Below are 20,725 nucleotides of genomic sequence, written 5' to 3' on the forward strand. Positions count from 1 at the left end.
CTTACGTGTAATATAGCCACAGTAAAGACTGTAAGTTAGTATTCTTAGGTTAAGGAATATATTATAGATATAAACTGAGGGGAAATGAATTTATATACAAAACGAATGGAGAATCTAGATATAGTCCCAATTGTGTCGTGTCGTTGTGGTAACTTACAAGCGACACGACACTAGGACATTGTTGTTTTTGTTCCTATGTGATTTTGTCTTTTTGCTAGGTCAAAATAAATTCAAACACGAAAAAACATGAACTTTAAGTTGACATTTCGTAATGACGGATATGTGGATGGACTTGGTAATTGCTTTAATTCTGAGTCAGACCTGATGGGTCGGGGAAGGGAGACAGCTCCATTGGAGTCGTGTTTTAGTTACAGTGATTACAATGAAGCGTTTTATTCAACTAAAATTGAAGTTGACAATTTACATTCCGACATAGAATGCGATGGCGTAGATGTAGACATTTACTCTAAACAGGATGAAGTTTGCAAACGTAAGATAAAACTGTGCACATACTTCTCTGAAGCACAGAAGCAAAGATTCTGGCAATTAGTTTTTGAGCAACGGTGTTTATAAGGCTACGCAAGTAACAGACATCAATTTACCAATAGCTTATACTTGGAAAAGAATTTGGAATAGCCGTATTGTTAACGAAATTAGTAATATTTATGACGAACCTAAAAAGCGTGGTCGTAAACCTCTTTTTATTAAGGAACACAAATTCTTTTTGAAAGAGTTGGTTCTTTGGGACCCGATTGTAATTTGAGACTTCTTGTTGGATAAACGAAAGGAGTACATTTGAGGATGTGAAGGCAAGTACTTTTACTATTTGTATCTTTCTCACCAATGTATGCAAGTTTAGTCTCAAGAAGCTTTCTAAATGGACCATGACGGGATTTGCCAGAATTAAAACAGCAGAGATTCGAGTGGGCACTTGAAAATAAGGATAAAGTTTACTTTGGAAAGAACTGTGTTTTCATTGATGAGACTGGTTTCAACATTAGTATGAGACGGGAATACGGATGGCCAAAAGTAGGTGAAAAGGCTGTCCTCAAAGTTTCTGTCACAAGAGGTCTCAAGGTATCATTCTTAGGTGCTATCTCTTCAAAAGGATGTGTTGACTTGAAGGTGCGACTCCTAGCCGAGACTGCTCCTAACAATAAGAGAAAAGCTGATTCCAACACCACAGTTTCGGAAAAGAAGTCAAGGGTTGGTACCACAGTTGATCATTTCTACTCATTTGTAAAGTCAGTGCTTAGAGGAATTGAAACAAACAAGGCACTTGAAGAGCTCGAGACCTTTGATACTTGACAATGAAGCCATCCATAAACGTCGTGATCTTGAGTTATTGGTAGCCCAAAGAGGAAAGGAACTAGTGTTTTTGCCTCCTTATTCACCCAGACTAAACGCATTTGAAGAGCTATGGTTTATATGTCAGACTCAAGTTAAGCGGTCAAACTTATCTAGAAAACAATTGACCCCATGAGTAAAAGAAGCAACAGCAAAGATGACCTGAGAAAGTTATCAAGGCTTCTGTAGACGTGCTAATAACCATATACAATGTTTTTTGGAACTGAGATCTTTCTAAACTATGGGCCCTTATTTTTAGGCCAGCGAATAGGATGGAAACAGCTTTTAGCTTGGGAAAGTAACTGCAAAAACTCTGAGAGAGGGCAGAAGAAAATGACTAAGCTCAAACAAAAAAGACCTCCTGGTTTGATATTGTTCCATACTTTTAAACTAATTGCCCTAATTCGACAGGATCGGGTTAGAGGTAGGGAAATTCTTTTGGGTAATTGTGTGGTTTGCATAATAAATGTCGCGTTGGTATGAACAATTATGTCGCGCTAGTATAAAACAAAAACAAAAGACTGTACTGCGAAAAAACCAGAAGCCAAACGCTGATAGAGTCCAAAAGCCAGATTCACTTTGCAAAACCCCGCCAAATTCTGTTTGCTTTATCACCATGACCGAAGACATTCATCAATCTCAGATAAGCTACTCCAGTTTTGAATTCCTTCTTCAGGAACTTGTCCCAACTTCAATCCGTGTATCAAAGACGCTATCAATACAATCATCCAAACCATCATCAATAACATCAGAATCGGAATCAAAATCAGACGCAACATCTACATCAGCCTCTCAAGAAAGTGAAGAGGATCAATCCAATACCACGCATCAAACAAGAATAGACACTCAATTGTCACCATTTCCCAATGATCTTCCAGGAACTGTTAATATACTAGACACACCATCCCTTCCTACTGACGAAGTCACCATTCGCATTGAAACACTTGGCTATAACCTTGGTCTCAAAATAGCCGAATTACTACTCTACCAAAACTCATCAACGAAAATCATTGATATCTTGGATATAATGAAGTTCATATGTCGTGATGTATGGAAATGTTTTTATAATAAGCAAATCGATAATTTACGAACTAATCATAGAGGTACTTTTGTCTTGATTGATAACAATTACAAATTGATTAGTCAGTTTAGTAGTCCAAGTGTTTCGGGAGTTGGTGGTGGTGGAGCTAATGCTGCTGCTGCTGCTGCTGCTGCTGCTGCTTCTTCAGATCACGATACGTTGAAAAAATCCAAAGTCTATCTTTGGTTTCCCTGTGGTGTGATTAGAGGGATTTTGATGAGTTTTGGTGTAGAAAGTAATGTATCGGCTGAAATCACCCTGTTTCCATCAGTCATGTTTAATATCCACACAAGTATTAATAACTAGAGTAATAGAATAAATACATGGTTGCGTGTAGAGTAGCAGCTCAGGTGATGAGGTGCTTTTTAAACTAAGAGATGCAAATGCTCAGTGATTTACAGTTGAGAACCCTTTTTACTACAATTCCAACATAGTGTAACATTTCCATGTGTGTACTAATTTAAAAAGGGATCGCTCAAGTTGCAAACAATGATCAAAAAAATCCATCATTCACGATATACAGCTTTTCCTTTTCAAATCATGAATTCTGAGAATGTACCTCCACTTACACCTACATCACAACCTCCACCTCGAATCCTAAGAATCAAAAGAAAAAGAGGACAAGATCCGCTTCAAGCTTTGATTTTGGAAGATACCCGCAATGTTAAACGATCGAAACCATCAACACCAATCACATCACCCATTGCAACTCCACGTAGTCATACACCACTAGAACAACAGCAATTGAGAACTGGAAACAACTCTGTCTATGAATCTGATAATGATAGACTCAATTATATGTTCAAATTGGCCAAGACCGAATTTGGTAATGATGCAGAGTTGAATGAGTCTATGTTACACACAATCTTGGCAGAGGCAGCGACTACAGCGGATTTACAACAACAAGAGGGTGGTGACAACAATGAGTCTACATCCCGAGGGGAGATTAAGCGACGATTTATTATCCAACCTGGAGAGACACGACGTCAAAGCGGGATTGATTATGATGCTGCTGATGAAGAGATACCTGATCAATTGGCCAACATGGTTAAAGATGTAGTTTCAAAAGAAGGTGTCAGGACCAAGCAAAAGAGGAAAAGAAGGGGCCATACAGAAATTCACAGAGACATTACCAATGTACTTAGTGAAGAGCATTTACCTGAATCGCAGGATTCGATATCTCAAGATACACAATCTACCACTACCACCACCACCAATAAGACCACCAATGACCACGACGATGACGATCAGTACGTTTATGATGTCTACCAACTAACCGATGCCGAACCTCTTACTACGGCAAATCATCCACTGGCTCAAATAGGCTACATTCGTTTTTTCAATGACGATGATTCCGAAAACAATGACTCCAACATCTTGGACACAACACAACAGGATTTAGACGAAGTAAAAAAGCCTAGCGTTTTAACTGATGATGAAGATTCAAATGCTGAAAGTTTTTATCAGAATGATTACCCTAGTGACGAAGACGCTGAAGGTTTACAAGAATTGAATTCGTTTGAGGATGAATTTGACAAGTTGAATATTGGTGATGGGGAGATCAACAGTGGCGGAAGAGGCGGAGGTGGTGATGATGATAATGATGCGGGGTATGTGCCTCATGATGGTATTGGCTGGGATGGAGAAGAGTATTTTGATTATGGTGACGTTGAGCGATTCATGGGGTTGGATGAAGAAGATGCCGACGAGGAAGAAGAAGATGATGACGATGTCGATGAGCACGACATAAAGAGAAACCGATTTTTCAAATCGGATATGGATGATCCATTAGCTCTACATCGAGATAAAATATTTGGCAAATTGGAGAAAATGATTAGCGAAAACAAATAAATTACAAATCTAAATATTTTCCATTTAAGAGAAAAAGTATTTACTATCCAAAACTTGTGTAATATCCAACGTACCCTTTTTAGGAAGATTGAGTATTCGTAATGGAACGAAAACAGGAACCAAATTCTTACGTAGTAACCCCAACGTCCCAACTGACGATCCATCGGCATTGTTATCAATATCGTTAGTGTACTTGTGTATGTAGTTTCCAACAATATGATACAATTTAGGATCATGTGTCTTGAGTAATTGGCTCACTGGATGATCTTGTTTTTGTTTGTGTAGCTGTCGCAACTCAAGACTCAACAAATCAGAAACTTTCTTACTGTTGTCATTATTGTAGTCCCCATACGTTTTTCGAATTGCACGCAATTCAGCATAAAGTTCCCTATACTCCATCTTGTCGAAATAAACCAATTGGAAACAATACGATTTTTGCACTTGTTTGACAAAGTCGTTGCGAACATGGGTCATATAATCGAATGAATGGAGCTTGACAAATGTTTGACGTAATATCCGTGACAATTTTTCAACGTGGTTAGGGTGAGTCCAATATGAATCATGGATCGATGCAAATATTAACCCAGCTCCAGGACCAGTACCACATTCAGAGCCAGGTTCAGCTTCTGCACTGGCTTCAGCGCACGCATCACATGTCATAAACATATGACTAGCATCCAATGAATGTATAAAATTAGGAGCAATTGCCAACTCATGTTTACGTCGATCCATAGGAGCAGTTTTATTCAGTGCCAGTTGCATTATTGATCCCAATGCACCAGTCACACTATGTGGTTGTTGTCGTTTCCGATACGTTTGAATCACGGGGAACCCACTCGCTGATATCCAACTTATTGGTGAATAGCTTATTGGCGTTTTGTACCAATTGTTTAATGCTTTTGATGCCAAGCTTGATGTGAGCGATGCTGATGTGAAGGTCCTCAGTTGAAGGTAATCCAACGTTTTCACGTTATAACTGGTCAATATGCGTCTGGTATTTTCAACGAGCCATTTTTCCATTTGCTTAGCATTGAAAAAAAGCTCATCAATTGATGATAAAATCTTTCGTGCTAGGTACATGGTCGACCTCAAATTAAACTGGCGTAATCTATCAATTGTAACCTCGTCATATAATCCACGCTTGGTTGGATTCTCATCATAATCAGATACGACATCTTCAATATTTTCCAAAATTTGTCGACTGGCACCAGCTAAAGTAACACCATACACAGTAGTCATAACTGGTCGTTTAATCAATTTACGATCCAAAATCTTCAACATAAATGCAGCATGATCACGATCTTCCCCCATGAGCCTATTTTCAACATCAGCAATGATTTTTTGCTCAACTATATCCTTCACGGTTGAGTATACATCCTGTTTTGTATCCATGGGAACCAAATTGACTGCTTTACCACCCAGCTCATCAGCAGCCAAGGCTGCATAATGCTGGAGCCCATTACATGAACCATCTTGGTGAATAGGTAACCGACATATATACTCCTCAATAGAACCTTTACCGTGTTGAACAAATTGTAAAATTTTCTGAATCTCAATGCAAACTGACAATGCTGAGAACGGCTCGTCAGCTTTCATCCACCAATGATTGTGCAATGGATCAGACGCAGATGCGAGAATTTGCTCCTTGTTGTGGTTGTAAAACTTTTCACAATCAGTTTCATTTCCGAAAACTGACATTAGTTGGTACTTTACCCAATAAAAGCCATTGACACCCAATGGTTGACCATACCAAAACTGAAACAAAGATCGGGTTAAATCGCCACCATAATGTGTCAATGGCGACAATGGGTATACTCTACCTCTGAAGTCGAATACATAACAATGATATAACATATCACCGTTGCGATCGAATGTATTAGCCAACATATTGACAGTTTCGAAATTCAGCCTCAATCCCTTGATGTCAATAATTTCTTGCTTCGATTTGGTAGATTCGTCACAGTGCTTTGGTGGGATGTCAAGAAAACCATTTGGTAATTCCATCACCTGATTGAAAACCAGCAACACATCTGGATTGATCGCCCAAGCCGTCTGACCCATCTGATCAAGACATTTGAATGCTGAATCTAGTTTCCCTAAATGCTGTGCATTTTGTAAGATGCGGTGTTGCAACTGATCAAAACCACTCAAGAAGGGAGTGTTTCTTTCCATATATGCACCTTTGTTTACTCCAAGCCATGGTTCTGGTGGACATAATAGCGGGAAATGATGGGAATTTGAGCCAACTGGAATCGATGTAACTTTTTGTTTGAGTACCGGATTGAAGTTGATGACAGTTTCGGATTTAACGGGGGATACGTATATCGTATCAAGATGGAATGCAAAATCCTCATTTGTAAAGCCAGATGCAACATCGTCAGCATCGGATCCCTCAGCATTCACCCTCAGTATCATACACGATTCAATCACCGATTTGACCAATATGCTAGACAACTTATCGAAATCGTCATCTGAAATGAACTTAAAGAGTTGTGATTTGTGGTCTGACTTTTTCATCAAGGAAACATCTCGTTTGAACGTAGTCCTCATACTGCTGAAAATCTCCACAACACCAACTTTTTCCAAATAGACAGATGATATTAGTTTGTGGATAATGTTGCTTACCATTGTACTAATCGGAAAAGCTTCGACAAACTGTCGGAAATGGTATAATACTTTTTCTTCTTCCGATGCCGGTGCATCGACAATCGACAGCTGCACTTTATCGCAGCTTAGCTTGACCCAAGTTTTGATCATCTTATGCTCATGAAGGATGAACTTTGCACTCTGTTTCGATGTTGCATTATCATGCGATGCACTTTTGATCAATTTGTGAGTATAATGTTCTAGAGTTGACTGTTTGATCTTGTTAAACTCAAGGTACTCCAATAGGAAGTCCTCCTTTTCATACTGTGGTAAATTGTCGTAAACGTCATAAATTTTGCATGTGACTGGTTCACCTTTCCATTGGAATTTGTTCTCGCTGATATATTTGCAAGCTTTGTCGAAATATAGGTTTCCAAATGCATCCAAGTAAGGGTCTATTGGAATAAAAGAGATCGATTCGGGCTCACGCGCCGTCGCAGCATTCAATTTTGCAGTCCCTAGATTGAGTGTTTCCAAACTCTTCTTCAAGTGCTCATGAGTCAACTGTATAAAGAATAGGGATAGATCGACTTCAAACTCTTTAACAACTTGGTTGAAAATACTTTTGATTGGTGGTAAAAATATTTGGCTCTTGCGGCATTCTCGTTCCAAATGAAATGCTTGTAGTAGAGCAGTCAAAATGGTATCAATGTGTGAATGTAGCAAGCCCTTGTCAATTCCTGAATGCGCTGCTCGCTTTATAAAGTCAGCATATGCTTGAGCTATTGCAATCACTTCTTTGACATTATGCCTTTTCTCGGCCTCAATATACATGTAAAGACCCCCTTGGAAAAACTCCAACATCTGCATTTGCCGTGTTTTGACAGTGTCATACAGACTTGTGCACTGTCTCTCAAGCTCCGACAACTGTTTGAAAATGGCTGACACATCTTGCGTAAACAAGATACGTGTGAAGTTCCTCACTAGACTATCCCATCTCTCTTGATCAGGGTTCGGAAATGTAAACCTCTCTGGGTCAAAAATAGACAAGCTCGATTCGAGCTGAAATGGAGCAGTTGCCACAAACCGTCGAATTGAAGCCACCTCTTTGTATCGTCGAAGTAAACACCATGACTCTCTTGTTGCGTTTCTTATCATAGTAGCATCATGCCAGTTTTGTTGTATCAATTGTCAAGGGAAGTCTTTTATTTTTCTTTCTTTTCTTTCCATCCCAATCCGGAAATCCACTTTATCGCGCTTAACCAAAAGTTTTGAAAATATTCAAAAAAAAAAAAAATTGACTCACAACTGGCAAACCCAAGCATGAATAGATTCATCACATTAAGGCTTTTATCCACTAAAGCAGAAAGATTTGTCCCGAAAACTGGTGTCTACCCCAAGGGGTACATTGTGGGTGGGATCCATTGCGGTGTCAAAAAGGACGGAAAATCTTTAGACTTGGCTATTGTTCACAACACTTTTGGCAAAAACGCATCGGCTGCAGCTGTATTTACCAAAAACAAGTTCAAAGCTGCTCCTGTACAAGTATCTCAGCAAATCATAAAGGAAACCAAAGGGGCAGGAATCAACTCCATTGTTGTAAATAGTGGTAATGCTAACGCAGTAACTGGAGCACAAGGTATGAAAGATGCAAAAGACATGACGTTGGTGACAGATTCAGTACTTGGCAATAAACCCAGCTCTACGTTAGTCATGTCAACTGGTGTAATAGGAAACAACTTGCCCATTGACAAAATTTTATCTGGTATACCGAAACTAGCCTTGAGCCATTTGGGGAATACTCATCAAGACTGGACCAATTGTGCTACTGCTATTTGCACCACTGATACATTTCCAAAGCTTCTCAGTAAACAATTCACAATCGACAACGACACTTACACCTTAGCCGGATTATGTAAAGGTGCTGGTATGATTTGTCCGAATATGGCCACCTTATTAGGCTTTTTTGTCACCGATGCACCAGTTTCACCTTCAGCTTTACAACTGATTCTTAAGCATTCGGTTGACAGATCATTCAATAGTATTACTGTGGACGGGGATATGTCCACCAATGACACAATCGCAGCCATTGCCAACGGTGCAGCTGGTGGTGAATTGATTAACCTTAACGCTTCTTCTGGTGATAGATTTCTTGCTATACAAAAAGAGATTACAGAATTTGCCCAACAATTGGCACAATTAGTCGTCAGAGACGGAGAAGGTGCAACTAAATTTATCACCATTAAAGTCAAGGACAGTTTATCATATGACGACGCAAAGTCAATCGCATCAAGCGTGGCAAACTCTTCACTTTTCAAGACTGCGATGTACGGCAAAGATGCGAATTGGGGTCGCATACTATGTGCAATTGGATATGCGCAAGTTTCAAGTGGTGATTCAGTCTTACCTTCCAAAACAAGCGTCAAGTTCGTGCCAGTAGATGGAAGCAGCAGTTTGGACTTGCTAGTCAATGGAGAGCCAGAGAAAGTAGACGAGGAAAGAGCATCAAAGATATTGGAAGATGAAGACCTCGTGATAGAGATTGACTTGGGCACTGGTGGAGGGCAAAGTGCCGATTTTTGGACATGTGATTTATCTCATGAGTATGTTACTATAAATGGTGACTACAGATCATAGAGGCCTGAGACAAAGATGGTACTTGAAACTATATAGCACATACCCAAAGCTATTAAACGTGGACACACATTTGAAAGACATACCTCTTTTGTATTGCACCGTCATCTTACGCAGACATCTCCACATTATTCTCTTCCTCAACATTCAACGAGATTGATGCTTGTGGTGAGGCAATCAGCGATCCCCTCAACAACATTGGAGAGTTTTCACTTGATCCATTCCTCGATCTGCTAATCATTGACGATACGCTACTAGCAACTCTTGACACCTTAGCTTTGAAATTTGCCATACTCTTATCAATCCCCGATAATTTTCGAGCCAACGCAACAATTGGCCATGGAAAAGCCCTGAATAGTGGAAGGAACTTACCGTAAAAGGGCAACTTGATCTCGCCCCTCCTGCCTTGCAGAATTGCCAGTATAACATATGAAGCGACAAACTTGGGATCTAATTCTGGTGCAAAGATTTGTGTCGGTGTTCTCACTCCTTTAAACATTGTTGTGCTAATTTGTCCCGGACAAACAAGCAACGTTTTAATTCCGTTGGAGCTAAAAGTCGGTGATCCAAGTTCATACGTGAGTGATTCGTGCAATGCAATGAGACCAGATTTCGATGCTCCGTATGCACTCAATCGTGCTGGCGACATGTATCCCAAAACTGACGCAATTGTAACAATGTATCCACGTTCAATCAGGATCATGCTGGGTAGATAGGCCTTTATCGTGTAAAAGCTTGACATGAGATTGGTTTGAATGGTTTTCTCAATTTCCTGAAATGATAGATCTAACAATGGTTTCCCGGTTGCAATTGCAGCATTATTAATCAAAATGGTTACTATTCCGATCGACAGTTGGACCTGTTTTTGAACTTCTAAAACATGCTCTCTATTGCTCACATCACATTTGAAATAGGTCACACCAACCACTCGCTCCGTCTCTTGTGGGATTGTAATATCGAGTACCACCACTCTAACTTTTCTACTCACAAGTTGCAACACAAATTCTTTGCCCAATCCTGAACCGCCACCAGTGACTAATGCTAGGTCAAATTTATGTTCAAGAACAGTTCCAATGAGCAAGTTAGATAGTTGTCTGAAGATGTAATTGATCCAGTATATGAAGCGTATGAGTAGGTACGTTGTAAAGAACATGTGGGGGGTAATGTATTTTGCAACACGATGTGAAAAGAACAAGGGGGCGAGGGCTCTTATATTTACGTATCGGTCAGCAAATATTTACAATACAAACTATACCTATACAACCAGTCACTCGTTAACCGCGTCGAGTTTCTATTCGTGTTAACACGTAGTGTAACATCTCATCCACCCATGCCGTTATTGTGTGCGGTATTCCCATGCAATTAAGAGACTGAATTGATTGAAAAAATTTTCTCACAAAAAAGCCTATACCAATCCTACCATACACACTTAAGCCAAGATGTCCATGCAAATGTTAATAACTCCAAAAAACAAGTACAATCCTAATCTTCTCAAACAAATAAAGAGGATAAACAACTTGCGAGGAACGCCAGAAAACAGCTACAAATTTGATGCATCAAAATACAAAGAGCTCGAGTTGTTTGTATATCAACAACGTCCCTTTGTTTATAAACCAGCACATGGAATCAGATACTTTTGGAAAGAGTCTTTACCCACTTTGAGATATCACAATCCCGACGTTCAATTTACTGTTACCAATGTAACTGTTGAAAACGAAGAAGATTTGCCTAAACTACCATTGAAACTACATATTCACGGTCAAACCGATGCAGATAGCTCGACTATTGATTGTGCTAGTAAGCCTCCACATCAAATATTTACAGAACTAATCAAGCTCACAAATGCGAGACAATTAACAGAGGAAGAGATCCCAAAGCTTCCACTTAGACCAGCTAAAAAGTAAAGACATCTAATGTGCCAAATATATATGCATTAGTGATCTCATGTACATACGAAATATAGAACCTCAATGTTCACCAGATTTCAAAAAGTTAAGCAAGGCATCTTGCCCTTTAGCTTCCATCAATTTCTTGATTTTCAACAACTCATCAATCTCGGTGGTTGTCAATTTCTGTGATTTTATAGGCTCTTCTAGATTTACCACTTTGAGTAATGCATCCAAGTTTAACTGTTTCTGTCGCTCTTTTATGGATTGCAATCCACTTGCGGCTTCTAACTCCCTTGGGTTTTCTTCCAACCTTTTGGCATATTCGTATTCCTCGTTCAGGGTTAAAATGTCATTTTTGCGATGAACTTTTTGAACGAAATCGACTAGTATCAGCCTCTCTGGTATTCGATATGTGGTTAGATTTTCAGAGCCTGATTTTGGTATCGCCTCGACTTTGGCACGCATTGTCGCTGCAACACCATCACGTGTAGACTCTGCCTGGAAGTAAGCTGGAACTTTGTACTTGGGATGGATTGCATCCATGTCATCCCCCCAAGAGGAAAGCACTTGCGTTTTGCTGAGATCATCAGGATAAATGTCAAACTCGTCTAATGTGTGCTTTGAGTTATCTTTGAGGTACTGATCAGTATCAAACTTGACAACTAAACTCTCTGTCGCTAATATCTTTATGAAATTGCTATGCAATGAGCTCTCCAAAACTTCCGTGTCCTTAAACTGTCTTAATTCTGGTAGCCCCTTTGGCAACAAATCCTTGATATGGTTAGGGCACCTCCATTTATCTCCAATCGTTTTCGGACCAAACATTGGGTACGGAAGACAGTCAACATGGTAAACAATGGGGCAATAGTCGCATTTAATCAATGTCCTGTGGTTTTGACCCGATTCTCCGCATTTGTGACACAAGTATGGGTACCCCATCTCATCATATAAACTATCAATTTCCAAGTCTTCATTTCTATTGCATCCAGGTATTTGTTGCCCATTTCTTTTACTTGTGGGCAAATCGGGTTTTTCTGTGTCATCGGCATAATCGCCATTTTCTCCAGTATATACACCAACGAATGTATCATCTCTCAACTGCTTTGGAAGTTGAAACACCTTCGGATTGCGGACTTCTAAATCGTTCAACAATTTTCCAAATATCCCTATATCTCTCCAATTGGGTATCAAATGAGGGTGATTCTTTGCAAAACATTCATGACAATACCAGTCATCTTCCGGTGGTTCCTCAATCGGTGGATCACAACATGTAAAATGAAACGATTTAGGACAGGATTCACAACATATAAAAATACCGGGACGTCCACAAGCAAAGCAGAAATCGTCATTGTCTTTATGTGTATCTTCCTCATGATGTGCTTCATTTTTAATTTTTGTATCAGGCGCTAGTAGTTTGGTACTCGGCGACTTTTTTGGTGATGTGAATTTCAATTTCTTGAGTGCACTTTTTGGTGTCTTGTTGCTCAGTTTTCTGTTGATTGGTTGCTTCGGAGTCAGCACTGTTAATTTCAACTTGGATATTTTCGACGCTCGCAGTTTCCCTGACGAAGGTGTTCGAACTTCACTTTCGTTAGTGATGCCTTGTGTAACTGGCGTCTTCAATTGTGACCTATAGAACTCTTCCATTTTTTCCTCCTTGTTTTCGTCAGGAGCTTGTGAAACTTCTCGCGACGTATCCAGTACATTATTCTTACCTCGTTTAAACTTCTGTGGCCAGAGTGATTCCTTCTTTATCTTTGCAGAGGGGAACTCTTCCAACGGTAGTCCCGTATAACTAGGTGTAGGTGGTGCAAGCTCTGGCTCAGTAAATTTGGTATCCAGACCCGACGAGATCAGCGATGGCTCACTGTCGGATATCACGTCAACCTTGTCTTGTTCCTTAATGTATGGACTGGCGGATAGCTTGGGAGTATTATTCAGCTCTAGTTTTGCCAAACGGGTTGACTTCCTCTTTGCTGAGCCGTTGACATCAGTTGACTTTCGCTTCTTGTTTTGACTTTTCCCATTCCCATTAGTTGTTGACTTTGACAGCAGCAGCAGCAGCGTTGTTGAGCCTCCGTTGAGTGAATGTGCGGAACTGCTCCGACTTCTTTCTCTTGATCCCATGCGAAAAACCCTTTCAGCAAACACACACACGCCGGGTTACTTGTTATTCTAGATTTGGTTTTGTCGTTGAACAGGTTCACGGAAGAAAAGTGGATTAGAAAAAGAAAAAAAAATTCAAAATTTCTGAATTTCAATTCTGCAAGGAGTTTTATGGATACGAATTGGGGAAGAGAGCCATGGCATGTATTTTGTCCTATTTGTAAGTCTTGTGGATACATAGACCAACGGCGGAGTTTGTAGGTGCAGAGATGTAAAATATGAACTAGTGGTTAGTGCAAGGCTTTGCAACATTTCTCAATTATGGCGCATATTTTGAAACAGCATGATCCGTGAAAACGTAAGTTAATATGTAAATGGTGAGACTAAGTGGAAGCACTTAGGGGATGTTGTTCGACCGATACCTGGGACCATCATACAACTTCGTAAAAAGAGTCGGTTCCACGAATTTTTCATGACCAGCATAATGCAACACCTTCACCCTCAGTAAAATTATGTGACACCTTGGAGCTTAGCGATATTTGATGGATTGTGTTCTTTCAGGTGTATTCTCCGCAAACTCAAATTTACTCTCTTGACTGCACGTCTGAATTGTGTAAATTTTGGCGAAACAACCGAGCCACATTTCGCAACGCCGATTTACTCAATGGTAGCAAGGGGTGACATTACTTTCCCACACAATCAAGGTAGTGTATGTAACTTTGTTGAACAACTTGGTACACTTGGACACGTTAACCCATTATTGGTCTAAATTGGAAGGAAAATTCCAAACATCTCAAAAGCTCGTGGAGGCCTGCAGAAACTCCGATATTGCTATTGCCTAGTAGCTGGTATGCCTCAGAAAGGTACTGACGGCACGTAATATTGCCCAAGCGACTGCATCCATAAACTTCTACTAGCTCCGACCTTCAATAAAAGCTTACAAAGATAGGAAACTATCCACTGCAGCTCTATCATGGTTGGAGTTGGTTATATGGATTCTCCATCATACTAAAAGCCAACGCATGCTATCGTCAGTGGGGCTCTCAGTATCTATGAAACTCATCGTCACAACCTTATTGAAAACATGTCGTTATGTGATTATCCTACGCCATCATTCGACTTTGCATAGATCAAAATGTGAGAGATAGCGTCCCCATGGTTCAATCTCTATTGACTCTCTCAACTATGCTTTGTTAACTGGCCTCAATTTATTAAAAAGAATGCTGCTGTTGGTTCTTGTGAACCTCTTTTTCGAAATTTGGAAAAAAAAAATGTAACCAAACCGCACAAAGGTCCGTAGAATTTTGATGAACTTCGTTAACAACTTGATGAATCAATGCCAAATTTTATACTATGCTTGAGTCATTTCTGTGAATTACATGGTCCACAAATCATTGTCTGTACACAAGCGACAACCGAAGATAAGACTCAAGAGTACCTACACACATCAGTCTCAACTCAAGGTGCGTGTGCCTCATGTCAATTGTTTTTGCCAGACAACGCCGCCAGTCTCGTGACAAATTCCAACTCAAAGTCATTCATCTCAACGGCTTATCCCAGCTCTCAAAGACGGTATGCGGCTTTAAAGAAATTGATGATGAAATCGTTGTCAGTAGAAACAGTATCGGATATAACCAAGTCAATGTTTTTCGGTGATGCTGTATATGGCTATTGTTTGAATAAGATTTTCAAGGTATATGACATCAATGCTAGAGGACAAGAAAGGAAATATAGCATGATGATGGTGTGTGATTCTGAAGCGGATCTACTACAAAATTGGGACGTTTTAACATTGTACATGAGTGAGTTTATTGATTTGATACAGCAAAGGGTCTCTCAGACTAATGAAAAGTCGCATAAATTAAACGGCGGTTCAGTCGTTGATAATGAGAGGTATCTACGGAGATCAATGGCTCGACCAAAGTCTTTGCTAGAGCTCACCCATGATGATCAAATCTTTGTAAAATATCATCTTTGGGCAGTTGAAACGTTGAAGGATACGCTTAAATGATGTGTGGATGCTACAAGGTGGTTATTTCACAAGTCTCTGAATACAAATCTTTATTTATGAATCTAATCTGGCAATTCGAAACAAATACATCTAATGAAAAACCAACACCAGCGTACTCACAATGTTGCAAGCAAGTTCCTCAACTCTCCTTTACTCTCTAAGGCTTGCAAATCAGAGTTACCTCCGATATGCTCACCATTGATGAAAACATTTGGTACAGTTCTTTGACCGCTGATTTCTTGTAGTGCACGCTGAACCTCACCGCCATCTGAAGTTGTATTCAATTCAATCAATTTGTAATCGACTCCATACTTTCCTAGTAAATCCTTGGTGGCGGTACAATAAGGGCAGTAGGTTTTTGAATACACTAAGATCTTGTTTGATTCGATGGCCGATTCAACCGATTTCTTTAGCTCCGGGGAGACTGGGCCAGGCCATAAGGCAACAATATAGGACTTGATGGATTGAAACATGTCAACTGTTAAGAAAGTAGCGTGGGTATTCAGGTGAGGCGATTGGGAGATTTGATTCTTCGTGTCGTGAAATTGAAATGTTGTGATTACACGACATTATTCTATACAGTCTAATAATACACAAATAGCTTCTGATTCTCCAATACCACATCAGTGGTCAATTTTTTGACCTCAATCACATCTTCCCCAACTTCGTAAACCCCATCTTGTTTTATTTGCTTTGAATCATCGCCGTATAACTCCTCCAAAGTCGCATTTGATTCAACTGGCTTTGTAGGTGGAAAACATCCCACTGTGATGTGCGTATGTTTATTAAGAGGTTCAATTTCAACCACTTCATTACTTTTGTTGTGATGGATTGATATAATTTCACATTTGATGCAGATGAGCTTGCCCCTATTGAACACGAATTGAACAAGCCTCACTTTGGCGTGGAACTCGAGCACATTTCTTTCTCCTTGCCTACCTTCGCCACTAACCAACAATTTCTTGATTTTTTTCCACTTGGCTTTATTTCCAGGTAAAGTTGAACTAGCTATATGAGCTAGCGTAACATGGAATGTTTCCTGCACTAGCTTTTCATTTTTCAATCGATTAAACTCATCGTTTTCATTGAGGTCATAAAACAAATCCTCAACATGTTGTCGGTCGATTGAGATTGCATAGTATGTTGGGTCCAATCTCTTGCCATTGGATGTCATATTCTTTGTGAAAGTTGGCTTATACTCCAAGCTCTCTCGGAACCTTGCCTCAATCTCCTCGTCTGTTGGTCGATTCTTGACCAACTGAGGATACGCCTTTGACAATTCATCAATGATGATCTTTACATTTTCCAACGAAGAATCATTCTCATTTAACTTCAAGTTAATCACGTGGTCAAATTGAGAGTCCGGAAGACGCTCGGTATTCACTGGTTCGAACCGTGACATAAACCCCTTCATTACTTTGGTCGTCAATTCTGCATCCGAGGCTGCCTTCAACAGTTGATGGTTGTCGCCCCTCTTTTTCACTCTATCATATGTGATGCGCCAAAGTTCCTCCTGACTCACATCATGAACAAAATTGATACCAATATACTTGATATTGATCGCATCATCCAAGTATAAATGTCTCTTTTCTGAAATCGTGGTGAATATCTGTTTCCTTTCTCTATATTCCGAGTTATTTCTATCAAATATCACCACCGGGTAATTATCTAAAGCTTGTAAGGCCAAGTCGGTAATTTTTAGCTTGGCTTTTTTGGCAACATTGTCATTTTGGATGTGAATCCAATCGGGAAATAATGAATGCAACGTATTGAACACGGTGGTCTTACCGCAACCTAATGTAGATATAGACACAAGTAAAAATTTCGTGGTATTTTCATCCTCTAAATCTAGATTCTTCATCTCCTCCGTGAGTTTTGCATCAATTGTTAACAAGTTCATACCATTGGTCTCATGCAAATCTTGCAAAAACAATTGACGAACATGGATAATACCGTGGCCCTGTTGGAAACACTCTTTTAATTTCGGTTTTTCAGTGAATAACTTGTCAGCAAATTCAAGATATTTCTTAGTGATGTACTTGTTCTTTTTAATCTTTACAGAATGAGAAGGGGTACCATTCAACATTTGTCGCGTGACTTCACGGAATTGACGATATAACAAATATGGCTCTTCGAATTTATACTTGAAAAAGAAGTCATCGCCATTACGTTTGCAACGAACAACGAAACCCTCGACCTCACGTCCATTGTAGGTGCCGGTCTCGCTGCATTTGTGAAGAAATTTGAAAAGGGCATCAACGTCGTTAAACAGAAGATATTCAATAGTTTTGAAGCCCCATTCTTGTGCAAACTTGACCACTTCACCTATTGGCACAGTTTGCAATTTAATTGTGTTGTAGTTCAAACCGTGTAGGTATAGGCCCGACTTGTCCTTTGGATAGGGCAACACGTGCTCTTCAAATTCATCGTCACACAATTCAGTTACCGCGGTCAAATTGTGCTTGTACAAATAGCGTGCTAATTGGCCCATTCTCTCGTCACCCAAATGTTGACGTAATTGAGCTTCACCTTCTAAAGCATGGTTCCTTGTGTTGTCGTCTCTTAACCCAGTAGAGTGTTTCGAACAAACTAGAATATCGCCTGTGGGTAACCCACTGATGAATATGATACAACCATTTTCTTTTAGTGTGACATCATAAGGACCTGATGTCTTTTTCAAGTCATCTTCCCTGGTGAAACTCTTTTCACCAACATTGAAAAACTTATCGTATCCACGCACCACTATGTACTCATTGTTGATGGTGAACAACCCTCTAGCTTGAATTGGTAATCGTACTTTGTCTTTACCATAATCGAAATCAAGAAATTTCCATGAATCGATAGCAATGGTGGTGTTGTGTGCATAGTTGGTGAATTTAATACATTTACCATTGCGTTTGAGCTTGGTTGATTCTTGGAGCTTTAGACAAAGTTGTTCTACTTCCTCCTTTGAATCACGCATATGTTTGAAATCAGAAGTACTGTTTTGAATGAGAAGGAAAATCCTGAGTCACTTTAGTTTTGATTCTTATGTTTTTTATTTTTTCACCACAATCAATTCAACGACAAAAAACTAACAGTTCGCTTTCTTCATGGTCAACACCAATGGCTTACAAAGTGGACGTAGATGAGGCCGATGTTGCCGTTCTCAATCAAAATTTGATTAAATCAAAAGCTCTCTTTGAGAGCATTAACCAGTCACTCACAAAAATCTCCAAAAAATCACAAGCTGCTCACACCACAATCAAACCGGTCCTTGGACAAGTCAATAAATTGACTGCGGCCAAAAAGGAAGTTGAAGGGGGCTTGGACCTACTATCTGAAGTGAGTCAAAGTGCTTCTCAGATCAACAATTTCGAAAATGCATTGAACAACAATATTGAAGTTGTGGGCTTAATGAAGTACGTAAACACATTGAATCAATCGCAGGAGTTATACAATCGTATCAAACCAAAGTTCAAGCAGTTTAAAGGGATTCTATACAACTTTCAAAGTGTAATTGAGAGAAGCGAGTTAAAAGTGCAAAACTACATTGACACGGTACTCAACTTGGAGACCAATAAAATGATGGATAAGAAACATGAGGTGAAAGTGATTTTTGAGTATTTCAACCAACAAGGTAAGGATCAACACATTGTCAATAAGTATGTCGAAAAGCGAGGTAATAAAGCCATTCAAAGTATGAAGCTCGCTGAGCATAAATTACAACCTACAAATATCGAAGGGCCATACGAAAAGGGTACAAAGGGATATAATCAATTCACTGATGCTACGGATAATGTATTAAAAGAGGAGGTGCTAGTATTAAAACAATGTTCTTTACCGCCAGAGTTGATTGCCCAAATCCTGGAGTACGCTATACGTGAATATAATCAAGTGATGCAATCTTTGGCGACGCGATTGAGCACATCCTTGGGTGCCAGCAACGACAACTATTTAATTCTTTTGGAAATTATTGACAACTTGCTCCGCGTAGATTATCAGTTGAAACATCGTTATGTGGTTAAAAGCACTTCATTTAGCAAAATCTTTGATCAATTTATAGCTATTGGGTCCTCAATTTTCCCCAATTGTATTCGCTCAATTGAGTCACAATTTCAACACATTATCCAATTCAACGACTCCACAACATTTGGCGCCACTAGTAACTCAATGATTCAAGCTAAGAAAATGGCTGAGTTCAAACAACCACTTTTACAATTGATTCAAACGAGAAAACCAGGGGATTGGATTCTGGAGTCTCCACCATTACAATACATTGCTGTATTTAACTCGATTATCATAAATACTACATTTGATGACAAATCTCCTGAGTTTCTTTTGTCTTCTTACTTTGCTGATATTATTGATTGTGTCATGATTAATATTGAAATTGGACTAAAGAAACCACATGGAGAGCACGCCATGAAGAAGTCCACCCAGGGGTTTATTCTTCTACGAAACTTGTTTATTGCTGAACAGATCATTAATCGCTCTCAAGACTTGTTTCACATGCTAGGTTCTAATGGACAAGAGCGAATCAATAAGTTGAAAAACCGATTCCTCAAATTATTCCTTGAAGATTGGAGCTATGCTTCGTACATTATCATTGAACGAATGACTCTTATTGCTACACAAGCAGGCAGTGGCAGTGTTAATCCTAATACGTCCATTGGTACTGGGGGCGGTCAAGCAACCAACTTGTCTAATAAGGAACGAGAACAAGTGAAGGAATTGTTTAAAAAATTCAACGACTCGTTTGAAGAGGCTTTGACCAACTATCGTGCTCTTGACTTTGGCGATTCCAATCTCAAGAGCTTTCTTGGTAATGAAGTGAAAAAGATGATTTTGAATGCGTATTTCAAATTGTATGATAAATACGGTAATTCCGATTTCACCAAGAATCGACTGAAGTATGTCAGGTGGGACAAATTGCAATTCGAAAGATTACTCAATGAGAAGTTGTGAGGAGAGTGAGCGGGCAGGCAATGTGAGCGTCGTTCTTGAAAGATGGTACAGCGTGTGCACCTTGGTGAAAGCCACCGAGAATAATTCCACTTCCATTCGGTATGTCAGCCGAGGTGCAGAATTCCGAATTCTTCCATAATGAAAACAATCTGTTTCTAAATTCCCTTGCACCTCTGTGCCTACTGGAGTCGATACGACGTCTCCAGTATTCAACAAAGAACAAGTCCTGTTGGAAAATTTGTGAAAACAAGAGGCTTTTGATTGGTTTCGAGA

At 39.6% G+C, this 20,725-nt stretch overlaps 11 protein-coding genes across 11 annotated transcripts; 6 read left to right on the top strand and 5 right to left on the bottom strand. All coding sequences in view use genetic code 12, as the record gives it.

Annotated features, from left to right (window-relative positions):
• Positions 1–1,963: 1,963 nt before the first annotated feature.
• Positions 1,964–2,734, top strand: TRS33 (Trs33p; the record flags this gene model as incomplete). The annotated part of the gene is made up of 1 exon (XM_036807474.1): positions 1,964–2,734. One exon carries the CDS (start codon positions 1,964–1,966, stop codon positions 2,732–2,734), a length of 771 nt encoding a protein of 256 aa, XP_036664307.1.
• A 234-nt stretch (positions 2,735–2,968) lies between these two features.
• On the top strand, positions 2,969–4,279 carry CPAR2_301190 (uncharacterized protein; the record flags this gene model as incomplete). Its single annotated transcript, XM_036807475.1, has 1 exon — positions 2,969–4,279. The coding sequence occupies one exon, from the start codon at positions 2,969–2,971 to the stop codon at positions 4,277–4,279; it is 1,311 nt and encodes a 436-aa protein (XP_036664308.1).
• Positions 4,280–4,303: 24 nt separating this feature from the next.
• On the bottom strand, positions 4,304–8,023 carry CPAR2_301200 (uncharacterized protein; the record flags this gene model as incomplete). Its single annotated transcript, XM_036807476.1, has 1 exon — positions 4,304–8,023. The coding sequence occupies one exon, from the start codon at positions 8,021–8,023 to the stop codon at positions 4,304–4,306; it is 3,720 nt and encodes a 1,239-aa protein (XP_036664309.1).
• Positions 8,024–8,188: 165 nt separating this feature from the next.
• Positions 8,189–9,502, top strand: ECM42 (glutamate N-acetyltransferase; the record flags this gene model as incomplete). Its single annotated transcript, XM_036807477.1, has 1 exon — positions 8,189–9,502. The coding sequence occupies one exon, from the start codon at positions 8,189–8,191 to the stop codon at positions 9,500–9,502; it is 1,314 nt and encodes a 437-aa protein (XP_036664310.1).
• Positions 9,503–9,608: 106 nt separating this feature from the next.
• CPAR2_301220 (short-chain dehydrogenase/reductase) lies at positions 9,609–10,652 on the bottom strand (the record flags this gene model as incomplete). The annotated part of the gene is made up of 1 exon (XM_036807478.1): positions 9,609–10,652. The coding sequence occupies one exon, from the start codon at positions 10,650–10,652 to the stop codon at positions 9,609–9,611; it is 1,044 nt and encodes a 347-aa protein (XP_036664311.1).
• A 286-nt stretch (positions 10,653–10,938) lies between these two features.
• Positions 10,939–11,403, top strand: CPAR2_301230 (mitochondrial 54S ribosomal protein mL61; the record flags this gene model as incomplete). The annotated part of the gene is made up of 1 exon (XM_036807480.1): positions 10,939–11,403. One exon carries the CDS (start codon positions 10,939–10,941, stop codon positions 11,401–11,403), a length of 465 nt encoding a protein of 154 aa, XP_036664312.1.
• A 63-nt stretch (positions 11,404–11,466) lies between these two features.
• CPAR2_301240 (uncharacterized protein) lies at positions 11,467–13,515 on the bottom strand (the record flags this gene model as incomplete). The annotated part of the gene is made up of 1 exon (XM_036807481.1): positions 11,467–13,515. The coding sequence occupies one exon, from the start codon at positions 13,513–13,515 to the stop codon at positions 11,467–11,469; it is 2,049 nt and encodes a 682-aa protein (XP_036664313.1).
• A 1,315-nt stretch (positions 13,516–14,830) lies between these two features.
• CPAR2_301250 (uncharacterized protein) lies at positions 14,831–15,505 on the top strand (the record flags this gene model as incomplete). The annotated part of the gene is made up of 1 exon (XM_036807482.1): positions 14,831–15,505. The coding sequence occupies one exon, from the start codon at positions 14,831–14,833 to the stop codon at positions 15,503–15,505; it is 675 nt and encodes a 224-aa protein (XP_036664314.1).
• A 116-nt stretch (positions 15,506–15,621) lies between these two features.
• CPAR2_301260 (glutaredoxin) lies at positions 15,622–15,978 on the bottom strand (the record flags this gene model as incomplete). The annotated part of the gene is made up of 1 exon (XM_036807483.1): positions 15,622–15,978. The coding sequence occupies one exon, from the start codon at positions 15,976–15,978 to the stop codon at positions 15,622–15,624; it is 357 nt and encodes a 118-aa protein (XP_036664315.1).
• Positions 15,979–16,088: 110 nt separating this feature from the next.
• Positions 16,089–18,467, bottom strand: LIG1 (tRNA ligase; the record flags this gene model as incomplete). Its single annotated transcript, XM_036807484.1, has 1 exon — positions 16,089–18,467. One exon carries the CDS (start codon positions 18,465–18,467, stop codon positions 16,089–16,091), a length of 2,379 nt encoding a protein of 792 aa, XP_036664316.1.
• A 143-nt stretch (positions 18,468–18,610) lies between these two features.
• Positions 18,611–20,452, top strand: EXO70 (GTP-Rho binding exocyst subunit; the record flags this gene model as incomplete). Its single annotated transcript, XM_036807485.1, has 1 exon — positions 18,611–20,452. One exon carries the CDS (start codon positions 18,611–18,613, stop codon positions 20,450–20,452), a length of 1,842 nt encoding a protein of 613 aa, XP_036664317.1.
• Positions 20,453–20,725: the final 273 nt, after the last annotated feature.

Source organism: Candida parapsilosis, contig 005806 (genome assembly GCF_000182765.1).
Source record: "Candida parapsilosis strain CDC317 annotated contig 005806".
NCBI lineage: Eukaryota > Fungi > Ascomycota > Pichiomycetes > Serinales > Debaryomycetaceae > Lodderomyces > Lodderomyces parapsilosis.